At 43.9% G+C, this 20492-nt stretch overlaps 1 protein-coding gene across 3 annotated transcripts; it reads right to left on the minus strand.

Annotated features, from left to right (window-relative positions):
• Positions 1–1047: 1047 nt before the first annotated feature.
• LOC308528224 (protein CutA homolog) lies at positions 1048–20469 on the minus strand (the record flags this gene model as incomplete). Of its 3 annotated transcripts, none has more annotated exons than XM_081103769.1 (6): positions 1048–3432; positions 6173–6222; positions 6472–6517; positions 8189–8248; positions 11781–11929; positions 19885–20440. In XM_081103769.1, the coding sequence occupies 6 exons, from the start codon at positions 19885–19887 to the stop codon at positions 3330–3332; spliced, it is 411 nt and encodes a 136-aa protein (XP_080959895.1). In that variant the 3' UTR covers positions 1048–3329. The 3 variants fall into 3 exon arrangements, with proteins under 3 accessions (XP_080959895.1, XP_080959897.1, XP_080959896.1); XM_081103771.1 differs by lacking the exon at positions 19885–20440 and adding an exon at positions 15631–15699; XM_081103770.1 differs by lacking the exon at positions 11781–11929 and having other exon boundaries at positions 19885–20469.
• Positions 20470–20492: the final 23 nt, after the last annotated feature.

Below are 20492 nucleotides of genomic sequence, written 5' to 3' on the forward strand. Positions count from 1 at the left end.
TTCTCTGGAGACGGAGGAATAGTGGGACCCACCCTCTCCCTGGCCACCCTGCCACTGCCTACGAATGCTCTCAGCAGTATCCTCACCCTTACCACCAAAGGATGTGGGACCTTTTTTCTACTGTGAGTATCTGACCACTGGGGGAAAAAGACGTTAGCTGAGGGCCACAGAGAAGTAAAGGATGAGAAGTGAACTCAGAAGTTGCCCCTATTAAAATACATAAGTACAGGCACTGTAAGCTATTCCGTGCACACAAGCCTAGCGATGCAGAGTGAGTTCTGGGCGTGGTTCTGCTGGTTTGAACCTGTACCACTTTGGTCTGAGTCCTTTGGTTCAGTTCCTCTCCCTTTCCATGGCAGAGCTAATCCCTGCTGGATTCAATTCCTGGGTGTTGAGAGGGTTTAAAGTAATAACCCAATAAATATGATGGGTTATTACTTTAAATAAACTCTACATTTGGGGAAGTTTGGAGAGAGAAAAAGTCAGCTATAGGGAGGTGAAGACCAAGGATCTAACCAAATTCTGTAGTTTCAGGGGTAAAGTGTAGCCTGTTAATTCCCATAAGTGTTCACATCTGCCCTTAAAAATCTTCATTAACTATGGCTTCCCCTTTTATCTACCATCCTTTCACTTTCAACCTTTTAACTGCCCTTGGGACAAAACCACAGTTGGAGCTGGGGTGTTGTGGGGGGATGTAGGGATTGTTCTTTGAGCTGACACTGATGGAATGGAAAGACGGTGAATGGCACAGGTGTCAAGAGAGACCTGGTTTCTAGTTCGAGTTCTACAGTGAGCAGCTAAATAGACCCTCCTGAGAACAGGGGTCCTCCCCAAGCTGGAGAGGGCCTGGTTCTTTGTGGTCTGGGTTAGTGTTTACAAATCTACAACAAATAGTAATCTTTAGGAGCAAGAAATTCGAATTCTCAGAAATTCCCTAAATCAGCGGTTCTCAACCTGTGGGTCGTGACCCCTTTGGGGGTTGAACGACCCTTTCACAGGAGTCGCCTAAGACCATCGGAAAACACACATATAATTACATATTGTTTTGTGATTAATCACTATGCTTTAATTATGTTCAATTTGTAACAATGAAAATACATCCTGCACATCAGATATTTACATTACGATTCATAACAGTAGCAACATTACAGTTATGAAGTAGCAACAAAAATAATTTTATGGCTGGGGGTCACCACAACATGAGGAGCTGTATTAAAGGGTCACGGCATTAGGAAGGTTGAGAACCACTGCCCTAAATCATCAAATTATTCTTAAAATACTTCATTCTTTATACTCTTTCCTTATTGTTACCGATATCTGGGAAAAAATTGTTTAACAAATAAGTATATCAAGCTTAGCTGTATTTACAAAGAACTGGAGCCTAGAGGGAATATTTAAACCCCGGAACCAGGGGACATTACTGGATAGTTTTCAAATCATGTAACATTCAAATATCCTGGCAAGGTGAACAGTGTAAGAATCACATGTCAAAAATGCCAAAGTAAGAATTTATTTTGCTTTGAAAGCTTTTAACTTGGCACACTGCTCATGGAATTTGTATAAAGTATACTTTGTATAAACGTATTTTATTTGCAGGATAACACTTAGGACACAACAATCACAAGCAAGACTGATTAGACAGTAGCCATCTCTCTCCAACATGCTCCTGCCCTGCTTCTCCTAACCTTCAGCTCTGCTTGTTGGTGTTTCTTGCTCTTGTATTTTTATTTGATGGGTTCCTTCAAACCAGTAATGTCTCTATGCTTTTAAGCTTCCGTATTCACAGATAATTTTAAGACTTTTTCTCATTTCCTGAACTGATTTTTCTGGAGATTCCTGATGCAAAACACATACATGTCCTGAGAAATGCTGGGAAGGCATCCCACATGGAAACATTGGTCTAGGTCCCGGCCCCGTCCACAGCACTGTTTGGAGAGGACTGTGGTGGAGGCCAAACCATGCAAGGTGGAGTCATGCAGACCCTAAAAATCAGTGAACTCTAAATCTATCCTCTTATGTACAGAATAAAGATAGTCTCACCTACCGCCAGATCAGTGGGTAGAATTAGGCAATGCAATATGTTTTTAAGTGCCAGACCCACTTACCACATAGATGAAGAACTAAAAAACTCTTCCTTTAGAATAGGCTGCAGCAGGCTCTCTGAAAGGGATATTATCCAACCTCTTTGGAAGAGGCAGTAAACAGCATCAAGTTTAGAATCAGAGTTGGGGGTTCGGCCTTCCGTGCCCTCTTCCACCTGGGCAGGAGCAGGGATAGGCGCGCACCAGGCACAGGGGGCAGCCTGGCTGTCCTGGTAGTGACAGCACGCCACCCCCTTTCTGGACCTCAGTGCAGTTCCGTTTCCTCTAACCTGTAAACTGGAGACAGGCTTAATCCACTGGTTTGTAACTTCTGACGAAAACTTTTTTAAAAGCTCCACAAATCTCAGGCGAGCTCAGTACATTAAATAAACAGTCTGTTGCACTGGCTGAAGGTGGTGAAGGGCAGGCAATCCCCATACCTCTGTCAACCTCTGGGCTCTGTGGGTGAGTCTGAGAAACACTGGTCTGGAAGTTCCCCAGGGTTCTTTCTGCTTTAGGATGCTCAGTTTCAATGCTCCACTGAGCCAGCCTGTCTCCACTGAGCAAGGCACCAGAATCTTCTGATGCCGGTCACATTCAGGCTAGGAAGGTCAAGATGAATTCCCAACCCATGAGCTGTATCGAAGTGCTAATATCTCCCCAGTCCTACACACACTCCTGCAGCCCATTCCCGGACCCACTACTCAGGACTCAGGAATAACAAGTGCCATCCTTAGCTAGGAGAAATAATCTTGCTTGTCCCTGAAATTGCACCATTCACAATCCATCCTTTTGAATAAAGTGCTTGCCAGTTCCTCCAGAAGGTGACCTTCAACCCACGCACTTCTAGGTAAACAGATCACCGGGTCTATTTCTCCTGAAAACCAGGAGAGTAATTCCACCCGACACTTGAGGTGGCCCAGTGACTGCTGCCGATGACAAAACTCACCCTCATTGCCACCTCCCCTTGTCCCCCACACACCCTCCTGCCCTCACCTTGGCCACCTGTAAGCAGGAAGCACTCAGAGACACGCTCCACTGGGTTCTTGCGTGGCCCGATTGGCCCAGCATCCTCTTACAGCCTCAGGAGCCTCGGCCCTTCATCCTCTACAAGTTCCTTAGCTCCTCTGTGCTGACAAAAACAAGGAATCCAGAGATGCTGAGAGGCAGAAAGAGGCCTCCTTTCCCCAGAGTGCAGCTGATGAAGACTAGTGGCAGCCAGCAGGATCCACAGAAGGCCGCCCCCGCTCAGTCCTCCTCCATGCCCTCCTCCAGCCACTTCAAATAGTGCACATCTCCTTGGTCCATAGGAAGACTGAAGACCTCTGGGATCTCGAAAGGATGCACCAACCTTTAGGAAGAGAGCAGGGTCCTGTGAGTGACTATGATTAGCATCAGTCAGGCGATAAAACCCAGCAGGCCAGCCTCCCTTGAGGCCTCTGCAATCTGCTGCATCCCCTATCCACCTCCATAACCCACCACCCCTATCTACAGTGGTGAGTTGGGCCAGATAGCTTTACAGTCTCACAGACATGGGTTCAAATTCTAAGTCTGCCCCTTACTAGCTATGTAACCATGGACAAATCACTTACTTTCTCTAAAGGCCTACAAAAGAGGGAATGAAAATAGCACCTACATGACTGGATCACTGAGGATTAAATGAGACAAGGTACATAGAGCACTTAGCTGGTACACTGACTGGTACTGTGCATTCACTGAATGTTAGCTGCTGCCTCTATTACTATCCCACACTCATCACTGTGCCTTCCCCAACCACCACCCACCCCGATACCGCTGTATTCTCTGCTCCACTTAGAAAGTTCTCCCTGCTCCTGTTCATCAATCAAAATCCTCTTGATCCCTCAAGACCAAACAACCACTGACATTTTCCAAGGGATTTCTCTTGACATCCAAACCCACAGGAACCTCTCTCCCTTTCCCCTCTTCTTTCACTTGGCCCTCGGAACACCATGCAAGTTTTCTTCATTTTCCAGACTAAAGGAACGTGAGGCCTTGGGCTTCAGTTTCCCATCTGTCAGAGGGAGTCATAATCCTCTGCTTCCTTCCTGCAGAATGAGACACTGTAAAGCTCTCCTGAGACACACGCATCACAGCATGTGCCCAGGTGCTTACACGTTTAGGGTAATCTGGGTAATTTTACCTGGTGCCCCAGGACAATTAATTTTCTTATTTCATGGACACCTGGGCCAGTGTATGTGTTTTTATAAGCAAACATACAGTATTCAGAGAGAGTAGGACATTTGTAACACGTTAGCAGTAAGAGCTGCCACTGGTGGAGCGCTTCATGTGTCTACCTCACATACATTCATCCCAAGGGACCATTATGGCCCACATTTTATAGATGGGCAACTGAGCCACAGAAAGTATAACTAATTTGCATGTACTTCAGCTACACCTAGCAAGTAGAGTCAAGATTTGATGCTGGAAGTTAAGCTCTGGGTTTCACCATCTTAACCATGAGGCTGTCCCTCACCAGATAAGCTGTGGTTTCTTGGTAGTGCCGGTTCTACCAAAGGTGCCTATTCCCCCACCTCTACTAAGGTGGTAACATAGGGCCTTCTCTATCACTAGCTCTGAGGCCCGGGTACAGCCATCTATCTATTCACAGGATCCTGGTGGGAGTGAAGGAAAAGAGTTTCATCATCCAGTAAGTAACTTGCATCCTAGCCTCACATCAGAGTCAATCCGGATGCTTCTGAAGAACGTATCTGATCCCCATTTTAGATCAATTAAGTCCAAATCTGAAGTGGGGCTTAAATTGGTAATTTGAAAGACACCTCCAAGGGATAATAGTTATTAGCCAGTATTGTTTAGACCAGTCCTTCTCAAGCTTTTAACGTGCATGGGAATCACCTGGGGATCATGTTAAATGCAGTTGGGTTCAATAGGTTTAGGGTGAACATGAGACTCTGCAGCTCTATTAGCTTTCAGGCGATGCCAATTATTCCAGAACCACACTTTGAATGGAAGGGCTTGAAACTAGTAAGGCCCACTGACCCCTGGGCAACTCCAAGGTTCTTTCAGGAGTTCCATGAGTCCATTCGTTTATAATAATGCTAATTTGTTATTTATCTTTTCACTGTGTTGACATCTGCACTAATGATACAAAAGTGATGATGGGTAAAACTGCTAGCACCTTAGCACATGCATCAAGATGATGGCACCAAACTGTACACACCTGCACTTGCATAAAGTGAAATTCACTTAAGAACATCCTTGACAAAGTGGTAAAAATTACAATTTTTATTCAGTTTTGACCCTTGAGTACATGTATTTTTAGGCCTGTGTGACAACATGGGAAGTATACAGAAAGCACCGTGCTTGTGCCTCAATTCAATATGTCCTACACTTGTCGGACTGAGTCACAAGCTAAAACCAGACTTTCTCACGGAGCACCATTTTTAAGCCTGAGTTACTGTAAACTGTCATTTTTACAAATCATGGTTACTCAGATTTGAGGATTAGATAGACACTGTCTCAGACATGAACAACGTGAGTCCATCACTCAAAGACAATTTACATTATGTGTTGCCAATTTAAAAAAATTATGTTTTCAAGCAAAAATTAGAAGTTTGGAAAACTTGAATTTATCACCATGAGCTTTCCAAGTGTCCCAATACTTAAAGATGTTTCTTATTAAGCCATATTTTGCAAAAAATGTAAAATGATGCCATTCTTCTCACTTTTGGGGGGGGAGGGTGGAATATGGTTACTTTCCATAAAAATGCATTATTTACAACATTAATAACTAATGGTTTTATTATTGTTAATTTTTTAAAAAAATCTTAGTTTTAATTTCTAACATAGTTAACTTTTATATAACCCACATAAACAGAGCTCTTTTAGGTCCCTGATAATTTTTTAAAGTGTAAAGGAATCCTGAGACCAAAATTTTGAGAACTACTATTTTAAACTAACTCACTCTAGCCTCTCATTTTACATACGGAGAATCTGAGGGACAGGCACCTGTCCAGGGTCATATGGAAGGTTTGTTACTAGGTTTCCTGCTTTCCACACCCATTCACTTAATCCCTAGAGTGGTCCTGTCTGAGAAGAGACGCCAGTATTACCTGACATAGCTGGACAGCATGCGGACCTTGGAAGTCTTTGTCTTTATTAACTGTAAAAGAAAAAAAACAAAACACTGCTTTACCTCAGCCCAGCTCTGCAGCTGTTCATTTTCTCATCTGGCTATTTAGGAGACAGCATTCCCTCTAGGTCACCAGGCCCTGTCACTAACTTGCAAATGAATCTAAGGCAAGAACCTCAATCAGTTGATCTTTGCTAACTTTTCATTGGAACCTGGGAAAAAGGCCATGCTCTCACTCTTTCCATATCAAGGCCCATCCCCAAACCCAACTTTACTCACCAACAGAATCTCAGTGGCTTCTTCTATTTCTCCATTCCAAAAGTACCTGGAGACGAGAACAAAATCAAAGTATGATGCTCACAAAACAAGCCCACTGAAATGTCAAACCTGGCCCAGTTAGGTGACTTACTGAGGTGGAAACTTTAAAATCTTCCCAAGTCCACATAAAGAAGTCTACAGTTGGCCAAGGCGTGACAGGTCATCTAGTCCAATCATTCTAATGCATGCTTCCAGCATCTGCCTAAACATTCCTGGAGGTGAGAGGCTCGCCATTGCTTGAAAAGTCCATCTACCTTAAAGGTTTTCACATGAGGTGGTTTTTCTTATGGTGTGCCAACATCTGCCACCGAGTTGTTTTCCCCAACGTCCATATGGAGAACCACCTCAGGAGAGTCAACCTGACTCTCCTGCTGTACAGAAACTCCTACGTTTTCTCTCCTCCAAACTGGGCATCTCTGGCTTTTTCAACACTATTCTATACTCATGGCTTCCAGGCCCCTCCCCATCCTATGGAATGGGGCTACTTTTACCACTGACTCTCAATGTTGAGTGCCCATGAAAGGATAAATAAGAAGCAGAGGAGGCTTCAGGGAAGAAGTGAGCCTTACAAGACATGGAAACAAGTCCAAACGTTAAAAGTCAGTGATGACATTAAGAAAAGAGTATGAGAACAGCATCGCGTGAAGGGAAGGGAAAGAAATTTGGCCTGAAAATATCTACACTAACCCAGGGGAAATCTAAGATGACCTAAGCCACTGGCCCTGCCTCACAGAGCCATGGTAAAAGGATCAATTATAGGCCATCTGAAGGGAATGCCAGGCTGAAATTCTGTTGTAGGTCCCAAGCATTGGTTCCCAGACTGGCTTTATGTGAATCACCTATTCCACTTCTTAAAAATTCAAAGAACCAAACCCCACCCTCAGAGGGACTGATTAAACAGACCTAGAATGGAGCTCAGGAATTGGAAGCACAGCCAAACTTGGGAGCCATAGCAATAAATGATGTGAGCCACTGAGGCAATGACAATGTTGGCAAGTGGGAGGAGCTTTAACTATATAGCATTTTTCTGTTTTGACCTTCAGAGTAGATATTATTTTCTTCCCCATCTGTCCTTCCCTCCCCATGCCATGCCCTTATTCTCTCTCTCTTTCCAGGAGGGAAGATGAGGAACAGGCTAATCAGAGCGTTTAAGGCACAAGACAAATCCTGCACAAGGTGTAGTGGGATGCTAAACTATTTTAATGAAAGAAATGGGACAGACCAGACTTAACTAAAATAAAGGTGTCAATGAAATGAAAGGCAGGCAAGGCACAGAAACAGCTTGTCACATATGCCAAACTCTCGGTTTCCCAAAGAATCTAAAAGCAATGGAGATTATCTCTTTTGATAGCCCTACTTGCCTCGCTCAGGGATGGAATGCCCATTCTGGCTTCCTTGCTAACAGCAAACTAATTAATTTAAACAAAGAATGTGCAAGCAGGACTCACTATTCCTAAACTGGAGGGTTTCCCCTCCTTTCTCTATACACACACAGCACATTTTTGCTTTTGTTCATAGGATGACATAAACACACTGGTTCATTTCCTTTGAATAGAAATCACCCGTGAAGTGTTGATTAATTAAATGCCTCTGAGATGTTCTTTCACAATTCCCCATTAGTTCAGTACCCATCCCACCAGCTAGGACCTGACCTTCCACTGGCCACAGCAAAACTCACAATGAGGATGCCTTGGGCAGGATGTTCACAGAGGCAGCCAGCTTCTTATCCAGTATAGCCCTAAAGCAAAGAGAGTGACAGTCAGTGGGGCAAGTGTCCAGGACCTTAAGAGAAGGAACATTCCTGGGAGCTAGATAATCATTTAGAATGCCCCCCAACCCCAAACTCCTGGCACTTTTAATGACAGGCCCAGTCTGCCTGGGGAATAGGGATTAACTCTGGACAGAGAACAAGACCAGGATCTTTTCCTGGCCCTGCAGTAGTATGGCTGTGCGACCTTATGCAAATTCTTTCTCATTCCAGGAATAAGTATTTAAGTACCTCTCCAAGACAGGCATGTCCCCTCACTCAACCCGACTCTCCTGCTGTACAATGAGAAAATGGTTCAACCAGTAGCTTCCAATCCTTTCACCACCAAGAACTCCCTTCATTATGCCACCCCTGCTTCTATCCCACAGGTATGTATCAGGCTGCTCAGTGCTTCTGATCTTTAGGAAAAAAGCATCATAACTGTGTTTGTCTTTGGCAAATATAGGCTTGTTTCACCTTTTTTGGTAAAGGTTTCTATCGTAGCCCTAAGCACACGATCATCACCTTTGCAGACCTCTAAGACTTTTTTACTTTTTTTGACAGACTACAGATTGGACTTCCTGGTCTGATAATCTCAGATTCCTATGCAGCACCCTGGTGAACACAATACAAAGGGCTTGAACTAGTACAGGTGTCATAGAAATAGGAGCACCACCAAGTCACTGATGCAAAGAAGTGTCCCCAAACATCAAACCTCAAGCCCTCAGAATCAGGCCTTGCCAAATAAACTTCATCTGAGCTCTGCTCACTGTTCCCTCCTTCCTCCAGCTGCTGCCAAGAGAACCGACCTACTTTCTCTTCCCTGGGGTTCCAGGTTAAACAGTGCTCTCTATTTAAGGCTCCACGTTAATGTGGCATCACCACCACCTCATTCCTCTGCAAAGTTCTAGGAGCTAAATAAATCCCTGACCATAAGGAGAGGCACATGGCACAAATGTGTTTAAGCAACTGCTGCGAGTCTTGCTTCCTCAATCATATGCAAGTTCAGTGTAAGAAATTACATTTTATTAGTTCTGAAGGTGGCATGCAAACACAGGAAGTGAGTTAAACCTCTAGAAAAAAAATCCACTGCCTCATAACCACATCACTAAAGACGCCCCTTCAGATTTTAGAACACAGTAACGAGAACACTTCCTGTAACAGCAACTATGAGGAAGCCCCAAAGAATAAAAGGCAGCCCCGAGACACAGCATGGGAGCACACAGGGGGACTGCCCCAGAGATAAGAGCAACAGTCTGTACCTGGGGCAATGGGAACCAGAGGCAACAGCAAGGTGAACTGCGAGAATGCCATGGCAGGAGCAGGTAGATGCCTCAAATCTCCCATGGCCCCACAGCAAAAATGGGGTGTCTGTCTCCAGGAAGGAGCGGTAAGTGTAGGCACTTTGGGGGAAAAGGCAAAACAATGTACTAGCTGGTGATGGCCAAGGATAAAAGGGAGAATTCATACCCAGAAGACCAGTCACGAGGGCACCTCAGTCTATGGAATGTCCCCCCAAACCACACTCACACTGAAAACAGTGCTGCGAATAGCATTCCTTGCAGCTGTTCCCGTGACTCCCCACCAACATAGCTAAAAAGATGAGAGGTTACACTTAAGAATCACAAAGCATCTGAGGAAAGCCAATAGCAAGAGAAACAAAAATTCAACAAGTGAATTTACATAAGAGGACCAGCTAACAGTACATTCAAAACCAAGATTTAAAAATAAGTATAATCTCAGATTCCTATAATTATATACATCATTACAACTACTTGAAAGTTGCTAAAAGAGTAGATCTTAAAAGTTCTCACTCCTGAAAAAGGACTGTGTGAGGTGATGGATGTGCTCGCTAATCTTGTGCTGATCATTTTGTGATATATAAATGTATCAAATCATCATGTGTACTCCTTAAACTTAAACAATGTTATATGTCAATTCTATCTCAATAAAGCTGGAAAAATTAAAAATAAAATAAGTATAATTAATATCTACAGAAAGATAAGGCAAGATTATTGCATCCATAAAATAAAATCAGATTATAGGATCTGATATTGATGAAACGTGAGTAGTTGGTTATGAAAGAATAATTAGAAATCCTGAAAAGGAAAACTAATCGTTTAAACAAAAAACTCAATAGAGGGGCTGAATAGAAAAATAGATACCAATGAGAAGCAAATAAGAGAGAAGAATGGGCTCAGAAATTTTCTTAGTGTGCAGAATAAAGGAGCAGACAAGGAAAGAATATAGAAAGAATAGTTAACAAATTAATAGCTGAACATTAAGATAAACAGAGAATCCTAAAAATTATCAGAGAGAAAAAGTATTTCCTACAAAGGAATGAGCCCCTGATAAACACCTGACTGCTCATCAACAACCTTGGATGCAAGTAGAAAATAGAGATCTCTCTCCAAGCTGATACCGATCCATTTACCTGAACTGGCCTTTCAACCAGTTGGAATCCAGCCATTAGGATGATTTGCCTCCCAAGACTGAACTTCACAGATGTCAGCTGAAGTTGTTCCTTAACAGGACCCAGATGGCTGGTCCAGGAGTCCAGAGGAAAGAGTTCAGTATAGACCCTCGGTATAGCAGGAGTACCAGGAAGGTTTTCAGTTCCTAGCTACTAAATACCATGGGTATCTCTGGAGTAATTACAGTTCTTTTAGGTAAGAGCTGTTCTTCAAAGGTAATGTTAACGAAGGAAAATACACAGTCTGGTTGGAGGAAAGAGAGATGGAATCAAATGCAAGGCTAACCTGTGACCAACAATGTGGAGGCTGTTTGCTCCCAAAGACCAGATTCAACATTTGAAAACACTATAACCTAGCCTATCATCAACTTCAAGAATGTTGAGTTTTAGATCAAGAAGAAAGGGATCAAGGAGCCAAATCCATTATCCTCCAGTCCCACTAACCCTCTCCAAAGCTGCATCTATAAAGAGAAATGAAGGGGGCAAAATCCAGATACCACAAACATTTATTGAGCACCTACTACATTCAAATTACTAATGCTTAAAGAAGGGAAGTGACTTGCCCAAGTTAACACGGTAAGTGGTAGAGCCAAGACTGAAACTCTGGTCTGCTTACAAGTTCAGTGTTCTTCCACCATAACACAGCTGCTTCTAGAAATTTTCTAAATATTTGGAATGACTGCCTCCTCCTCCTCCTCACTGTCATAGTGAGCACCTCTGGGACTGAGCAAAGAGAGTATCTCCAAGAAGAAAGACCGATGGGCCAGGAATGAGGAGACTTAAATTCTCAACAGGTAGGATTCCACTGTTCTCTTAACACCTTGGATAAGCCGTACATCCCTCTGGGTCTCGTCTCCTTATATGCCCCCCCAACACGCCACTCAACATTTTAGGCCCAGCAGCAGGATCCATCAAATCATTCAGCTGTGTAGTTCATCACTGGATGGACAGGATTGTCAGAAGCAGAAGAAGGGCCTAAAAGTGGCCCCAGATAGCATCCTGGTAGCTCCCTGAGCCTCCTGGGGCAGCACCTAAGCCCCTTTACCATACCTGGCAATATCTCTGGCAATTTGCTCGTTGGGACAGTTGACAAAGACGATGGAGTAAGTGCCGGAGACATAACTGCCAGTGACAGCCGAATGGAGCTGCAGGCTAAGGGTCCTGAGCATGGGGTAAGTCAGGAAAGAAGCTGTCAGGATCTAAATGGTAGGAAAAAGCACAAGTCAGCAGTGACATGACAATTCGCTATCTCCTGCTCAAGCAGACTGGAACCAGGGCTGGGCATCATTTTTTCATATCCATTCCCCATCCAAAAAAATAATTCCTGGGATCTTGAGCTTTAGTACTTCAACAAAGTTCTGTAGATATTTACCTCTGCATTTTGCAGATGATTAAAAAAAATAGGCTCAGAAATCAAGAAGCTTGTTCAAAATCACATAGCTTTTATTTGGTTGAAGCCAGGATTAGGACTCAAGTCTGGATGACGGGAAATCCATTCTGATGGAGGTAATGCCAACTGGCATCCACTGAACTATCATCCTGTGGAGATTATAATGAATGATAAGCTCTTACATCTAATGATGTTTGAGGAGTTACCTTCACCTCCATTCATTTGTATATGTGCCAGGCACTGGGTAGGCTAATGGAAAGGGTAGCCTAATTCTAAGCAATGCAACCTGTGCTATTAAACTAGGTACTCAGGGACCATAAGGAAGGCTCTACCTGAGGGAGCAGAAAAAGGCTTGGAAGAGAAGATTCATCTAAGTTGAATCTGGAATGATAAGTGGGATTATAAGAGGAGAGGGACACATGCTAAGCAAATAGTAATATGTACAAACTCAAGAGGTGTTAAGGGATAGAGGAGTTAGAGTCTGCATGGGTCTTAGTCTGTGGGTATGAGGTCAGGAGGAAATGAAACTGACTACAACTATAGAGAAAAGGGTCAGGCTAAGGAGACTGGAGTTTGTACTCAAGTGGTATGGTATTTTTGGAGGTTTTAAGTAGCAGAGTAATAATATAGTGAGGGTGAGTAGGGTACCAGGAGAGAGGAGGGAGAATGACCAGTGATAGCCTACTTACACGGCCATTACAATAATCCAGGAAAAAGACTTGAAGCTAAGATGATAGCAGTGACAACATGAAAGGAAAAGGCACTCAAGAGATTTTTCTCACTATTTTAATGATAAACATTTAAAATAAGAAGAAATGAAAAGAACTGGAAAACACCTTCCTTCCCAGGTTCTCTGCTTGTGGAATATAATGGAGTCATTAACAGAGAGAGGCAGCTTGCAAGGAGTCCCACTGTGACTTAAGCCAGGCTGAACAAGAGGGTGTTTCTCCTGCCTCCCGCCCAGGGCTTCTTTCTTGCTCAAATAAACCTCTGTCCTCCCACTCCTTTTATGCTATTGCCTAAGTCCTGCCTCCTACTTCTTGGCAGGGCCTGAGCAGCGTTTTTGTCTTCAGCTTCAGTTTGACTACAGGCCTGACATGGTTGGGTTTTCTCATTCCCTCCCACTACCTCCACCAAACCACCAATTCAACATACTAGTCCACTGAACTAAACCAGTGACCATGCAAGAAAAAAAACACCCAGACTTCAAAAGCTTTTAGTATGTGTGCACAATAGGATTTAAATCCTAGTGTGACTACTGCTGCCTGTGGCCTTCAACAAGTTACCACCTCTCCTTCTATAAACCTTATCTAGAACGTGGAGATCATGACACTGTGCTGCCTATCTCAGTTGCTATGGGTTCACAGGAGATAGGAAAAATAATTTGTAATCACAAATTCAATAAAATTGAATTTCATGCTTTGCTCACCACTGTATCCCCAGCACAGTTCAGGGCACACAGCAGGTTCTCAATAAATACTTGCAGACTAGTGAATTAATTCATCAGCAAGATGTTATTATTAAAACTAAATAGTCTTGTGAAAAAGACAAGTCTTTGTTAGCAGTGCTTTTAACAGAGAACTAGGCAGACTAGAACACTGTAAGGAGTCCACTACATGACTCTATGGTAGCTTCTAGCAGACTCCAAACAAAAGGAACAATGGCCTGTCACCCAACCAAAAAAGCCACTCTGAGGGAAGATCTGAGCATTCCAGCCAGCAGGTAATAAGCAATAAGATTAGCAACACAGCTAATAAGATTAAATATAAGCTCACCCAAAATGTATTGAAACTCTTAGGTGAGCTCAAAGTCAAAATACTAAGTTCTTACATCTCTTGATGTTTGAGGAGTTAATTTCCCCTCCATTCAAGTGTATATGATATGTGCTAGGCACCATGGATAGGCTAGTGGAAAAAGTAGCCTAATTCTAAAGCAATGTGACCTGTGCTACTGAAGCTGAGAGCTGTGCTCTCAAGTATTATCTAAGATAACCCTAAATTTAACAAATAAGATAACTGAAGGCAGAACATTTAGAAACTCTGCAACAGAACCAAGACTTACATCCAAGACTCCTGCCTCCCATTCAGGGCTCTTGGAACCACAATGAACACAACTAGGAATTGATATAGTGGGGCCCATTTGGCTTCACTTAATCCAATGGTTCTCAAGGCAATTTTGTACGCCCAGGGGTCATCTGGCAATGTCTGGGGATAGTTTCTATTGTCATGACTGGGGAAGAGATGCTATTGGTATTTATTGGGTAGAGGCCAGAATTGCTGCTAAACATCCTCCTGCTGTACCACTGGTCACACTGAAATACAGATAGTTGTTTACATGTCTCCTCCATTAGACATATGCTCTTCAGTCCCATTCATTTCTGTATTCCCAGCACTCTACAATTCTGACAGGGAGTATGGGCTTGAGAAATGTTTGTGGACCATATCAACAAAGTGTCAGAAGCATGAAAGGTCAACCTGGAACCAAGGTTGGGCTACAATATATTAGAAAGTGACATTATATGAATGCAAAATTGATGGAAGATATACACATCACAATATTCCCTAATAGGAACATTTTAAGATAACTTTTAAGTCTACTCAACATTTTCCTATTTGTCTTTTACTACACACCTTTTCTATTTTTACATTTTTAAAAAGTATTTTATGTATTGTTTCAGTTATTTTTGCATTTTATTCTGCCTTTTTCCTTTTTTTTTTTTGGTCCTAGAATATTTGCATACCTCTAAGAGGTTATGGTTGACTTTATAGTCTGTGTTAAGGCAAAGGGGGCCTCAGAAACCACCTAGTGGTTCTAAATTATAATCCACCTAAATTTATAACCCACCTAGTTTGAAGGAATCCATGAATATTCTGAAAGACTACAACATTGTGTTTATCTATACAGTTTGCTTGTGTACAAATTTAGAACTTTCTAGAAAGATAATCAAGAAAACCTACAGGCCCCAAAAGGGTAAGAGCCACTGATATGTGCCAATTGTTACAGATGAGGAAATAAGAGTCGGAAGGAAGGAGAAATCACCCAAAAGTGATCATCAGAGCTGGGCTAGACCCTAGGCTTCCGACTCTCTCCATCTCCTGAACCACCTCCACCACTGGAGATACTCTGTAAATGGTCACTTCCCAACCTTAACATTCTAAGACATTGCTAAGACAGAAACAAAGCCCCCATAAAGGCAACATGGTAACTGCAACAGAAAGAAAACAATCTATCAAGTGACCCTTAGGCAAGAACTCACCACCAGATACCCCTGCACCTCCCTGGCAGTGTAACAGCCCAGCCACCCCAACTGACAGAGTGAAGAAGGGGAGCTAGTAAGCTTCAGAAAGAACCACACCACAGTCTCCAGGATACCGGTGGTGCCTCCAGGGCTTTTCCTGTCCATCCCCTACCTGCCTGCCCCCAGCTCAAAATGCCAAGAGCAGTAAAGGGAAGTGTGTCTTTTTCCCTCAGTTCCCAGGTTGGAGGTAAGGTCGTAGCGTGGGCACTCACCAGGAGGCATAAAAGGACAGAGGGCCGAGGGTAGCCTGGCAGAGGACACCGTGAGCCCAGCCTATCCATGGCGTCGCCGGTAATTTAGCGGCACAGCAGCAGCGAATGTGGCCTCTGGCTGAGTTGCCGGCAGGGGGCGGGAATTTACGGCCTAAACCGCCCTCCCTGCCCCCACCCTCCCACCTGCTGCCTGCCCTACTGCCCCGCCCCAGGCAGGCTGGTTGGAACGAGATAGTGGAGGGGGCGGGGTAAGAGGGAGAAATTTTTTCTGGGCAACCCTCTCCCTAGATTCTACATACAACCCAAGCACCACACGCAGACCTATAACCCTTACAAAAATAAATACAAATTTTCCCTTCCCATGCCAACAACAACAACAAAAATACCTTAAAATCCCCGGAGATGTACAGATAAAAAGACGTAAGTTTCTTGGGTATACAAAACCTTCAGAAAGCAAAACACACAAACACTAAGACATATACACTAAACTCTCCCACTTTATACAGCCCATCCAGCCAACAAGAAGTGAGATACCCTCTGCTGCTTTCCTGTCCCCCATATCAGCCCCCGCTCCCAGGATCTCCCTTCTAATCCTCCTGGGTTTAGAACACTCTTGCTCCCAACTGCTCTCCCTATGAACTCACTCAGCTGCTCTGTGCAGCCTTTCCCAGAGTTAATCCCAGGTCCTGTGTTCCCCTGAGGCACTTGGCACACACTTCTGTTGCAACATTTAACATCAACTATGGGGAGATGCAAATAAGCAAAGCAGCAAGCTTAAGACTGTTGCCCTTCAGGAGTGCAGAGTCCACTGTTGTCAGGGTTTCCAATTTTTTAATCCAGCCTTTTAATGTGAAATATCCTATGGCAGGAGAAGGGATTGAGTGCACAAGACTCAAGTAAACTTTTTAAAATTAAGGGAGCTGTTCTATATCTTGGTTGTGGTGGTAGTTACACAAGTGTTAAAAAAACTCTACGAAATGTACACTTTAATTGAATTGTATTGTATGTAAATAATACCTTAAACAGAAAGGCATTAGGGGGGCACTGGAAACCAATTCAAAACCGTTTTAAACTGAGCAGCTTCAACAAAACATATCTGGTAGCCAAATCTGGCCTGTGGGCTGCCAGTTCACAGCCTGATTGTTTTAAATTACCTGTTCGCCTGTTTTGTCCCATTCCCTGGGACTATGAATTCTCAAAGGAATGATGGACTTCTACCAGTGTCTGACAAATAAATCAGTTGCAGCCCTACTCTTATCATTTACATCATTAGCTGTGCAGACTCAGGCAGCTTACTTAACCTCTCTGAGCTTTGGGGGGATGGGGCTTGGTGAAGGATGGGCTGATAGACCTTCATAGGTCTCAAGTGAGGGTTAACAGAGTAGATTAATGTAAAAGTGCTTTGTAAAATGTAAGACCATGTCAGCATTTCAAGAGCAAGTATTCTCATGGCAACTATTGTTAACTTAGAAAATCTCCATTTGCAATGGAAGAACTTAATATCTGCGGGAAAACAGTTACAGTAAATGAGGCCCAGTGTCCTAAGAAAACCTTTATATTCAAGACTGTGATCTTGGATACCTATTACCTTATTAAGAAAGGCCACCGGTTAATGACCATTTACCTTAAATCCTGAGATGATGTCCCCAAGATTAGCACAAAACCCCACACAATTTAGGCTTATAAATGCTTGTTTAACAACGAAATGATATGGATTATAATAATGGTCATGATGAAGGTGATGTGGGGGCAACAGCGCCAAGGCTAGCAAGAAATTAACTGTTATTTGGAAGAAACTGCCTCTGGAATCTCTTCTTCCTTCAACTAAGGCGCCTTTAACCTTTCCAAATTCCATTCCAAGGTTAGATTCCAGAAGTCCAATCCTGCATTTCTGGTTTTGGCAGATTTTTCAGCTATAGTATGATTTTTAAAAAATATATTTTATTGATTTTTTACAGAGAGGAAGGGAGAGGGATAGAGAGCCAGAAACATCGATGAGAGAGAAACATCAATCAGCCGCCTCCTGCACACCCCCCACTGGGGATGCGCCCACAACCGAGGTACATGCCCTTGACCGGAATTGAACCCGGGACCCTCGAATCCGCAGGCCGACGCTCCATCCACTGAGCCAAACCAGTCAGGGCTATAGTATGATTCTTAGTGCCACTGCTTGAAGGCCCAGACCGCTCCTCTGGAGGCTTCCTATCCTCTAACTTTTCCTCCTCCTAATAGGATTTAGACTCAGGCTCAGACTCCCCTAGACTCATTCTGTATCCATCTTCTTCATCCACACTTCCTCTATATTATGTGTCTTCCTTCTCTTCAACTCCTTTATTTTGAAGCTCCTGCACCTTTTTATAGATATACAACAATTTATCAAAAACTTTTTTAAAAAGCCAATTTCAATCCAGGAAAGGATCCATATTAATTGCAGTATCAATGAAGACTTAGGCAGAGTGTAAGACAGTATTCAATTTCCTTAGGTTCATCTTTACCTCTAATTCTGGAGACTTATCTTCTTCCTTATCTATACTCTTATCACCAAAACCTGAAACTAGAGTAACTTATTATTTTCATCAATATTGATGAATTTAAAGCCCATCCATTTTTGTGGACTCTGATTTTTTCTCCCCAATGTCTTCTAGGGAAACATGCATAATCATTCACAACATCATCCCAAAGCTTCCACCAGACTTTAGTAAGAGTAGCTGGTTTTGCCCTGACCGGTTTGGCTCAGTGGATAGAGCGGCGGCCTGCGGACTGAAGGGTCCCAGGTTCGATTCAGGTCAAGGGCATGTACCTTGGTTGCGGGCACATCCCCAGTAGGGGCTGTGCAAGAGGCAGCTGATCGATGTTTCTAACTCTCTATCCCTCTCCCTTCCTCTCTGTAAAAAATCAATAAAATATATTTAAAAAAAAAAGAGTAGCTGGTTTTATATCATCCATTGCCTCTTTTATCACCACCAAAGTATCAGCAATGTTGTACTTGTTGCCATGTTTCTTTCAAATTAAGACAAGGTGTTTTTTTTTCAATACAGTCAGCAAAGTGGTCAAACATATGCTTGGTGTAATACCTCCTGAATGCTTCAATTATTCCCTGATCCAAGAGCTGATGATAACCAGTGCCTCCCAGAGGGAGAAACACATAGTATCATGCTAGGATAATAAGAAGTCTGGGTGATTGAGACCTCTGTCCAAAATTAGCAATACTCTGAATTCAAGGTTTTTTTGTTAAATAAATCTGGGCTTGATGGATAAAACAATTATGAAACCAATCCCAAAAGAGGGCAGCAGTTACTGATAGACCGGTGACTGCCAGGAAACAGGAAGAGTTTTTGTTGTTTTTTCATCTTTTTCCAAAAGACAAGGGGGCCCTAAACAGTTTGGCTCAGTGGATAGAGCGTCAGCCTGAGAACTGAAGGGTCCCAGGTTCGATTCTGGTCAAGGGCATGTACCTGGGTTGCGGGCACATCCCCAGGAGGGGGTGTGTAGGAGGCAGCAGGTGGTTTCTAACTCTCTATCCCTCTCCCTTCCTCTCTGTAAAAAAATGAATTATATATATTTTTTAAAAGACAAGTAGGCCCTAACCGGTTTGGCTCAGGGGATAGAGTGTCAGCCTGCGGACTGAAAGGTCCCAGGTTCGATTCCGGTCAAGGGCATGTACCTTGGTTGCGGGCACATCCCCAGCAGGAGGTGTGCAGGAGGCAGCTGATCGATGTTTCTAACTCTCTATCCCTCTCCCTTCCTCTCTGTAAAAAGTCAATAAAATATATTTTAAAAAAATAATAAAATAAATAAAAAAATAAAAGACAAGATTAGGGTCTTTATAAAGCAGCAGTTATTTTATCTTTTTGTCACTTGCAGCATCGGCACAACAAAATGAGGAAAATCCTGTTCTTAGCTTCCTCTAAGACTTCTAGATTGAATTTCCCCCCTAAAAGTACAGTAAGGGTGCACTTCCAAAACACGCTCCTGCCCTTGGCACGGAAGACCCGGTGAGGCACATAGGTTCTGGCTCTCATCAATTTCTGGAGTTGCCTGAAGTACTTAGGTGCCCACTGGGCATTTAATTTCGCAAACTGTAAAGATTTCCCAAGCCACCCCTTTTCCCCATGAAATGTATCTGGGTTGCCCTTCCTAGTGGTTTCCACCAGACGCTCGTACTGCATTCGGGATGGTTAGAGATGGCCTTCAGCTCCGGAACTGTCTCTCTCTCGCCCCCCACCCACCCCACCTCCCGTTTCCACCCCCTACCATCTGATCCCGTCCTTGACCCAAAAGGTTAACTCGGTCTCCGTCTTCTTGATGTTTACAGCCCGGGGAGTGCAGTAGCGAAGAGGTGCGAAACACTCCGTGATGGCCTTCTTGTTTTTCTCAATAGTGAGCGAGCATCGTTGACTCATTGAAGCCCAAAAAGCGCCCCACGTCGGCGTTACGCCTTCTTTCAACGTCTAGATACTTTTCATCGTGTCTTCCAGAGGCATGGCTCTCCGCCTCCTCTGGATACACGTCTAACCCGGGATGAGGAGGCCCATCGCCTCCGCTCCGCCTGGGGTAGCCTCATTTGCTGCCCAGGTCGCAGGGGCCACTCCCACGCCCGCCCTGGCCGTTGCCAAGAGCGTGATTTGAGAGCCGGGAGGGGGCTCGCGAGATCGCTTAACCTTCAGTTAGTTGGTTCTCACGCGCACGACTCCGCTGGCCAGGCATTCGTGGCGCCTCCGCGCTCCGTGGGAACTACGCCAGCCGCCGGGAAACGTATGACCGCACGGCCAATTGAGCAGCGCCTGAGAGGACGCCGCTCTGCGGCCCCGCAACCACGAACGATCATTGGTTTGGCTCTCACGGACCCACTTCTCGCGAGG

Source organism: Myotis nattereri, assembly GCF_964212035.1.
Source record: "Myotis nattereri genome assembly, chromosome: 12".
In the NCBI taxonomy this organism is placed as follows: domain Eukaryota; kingdom Metazoa; phylum Chordata; class Mammalia; order Chiroptera; family Vespertilionidae; genus Myotis; species Myotis nattereri.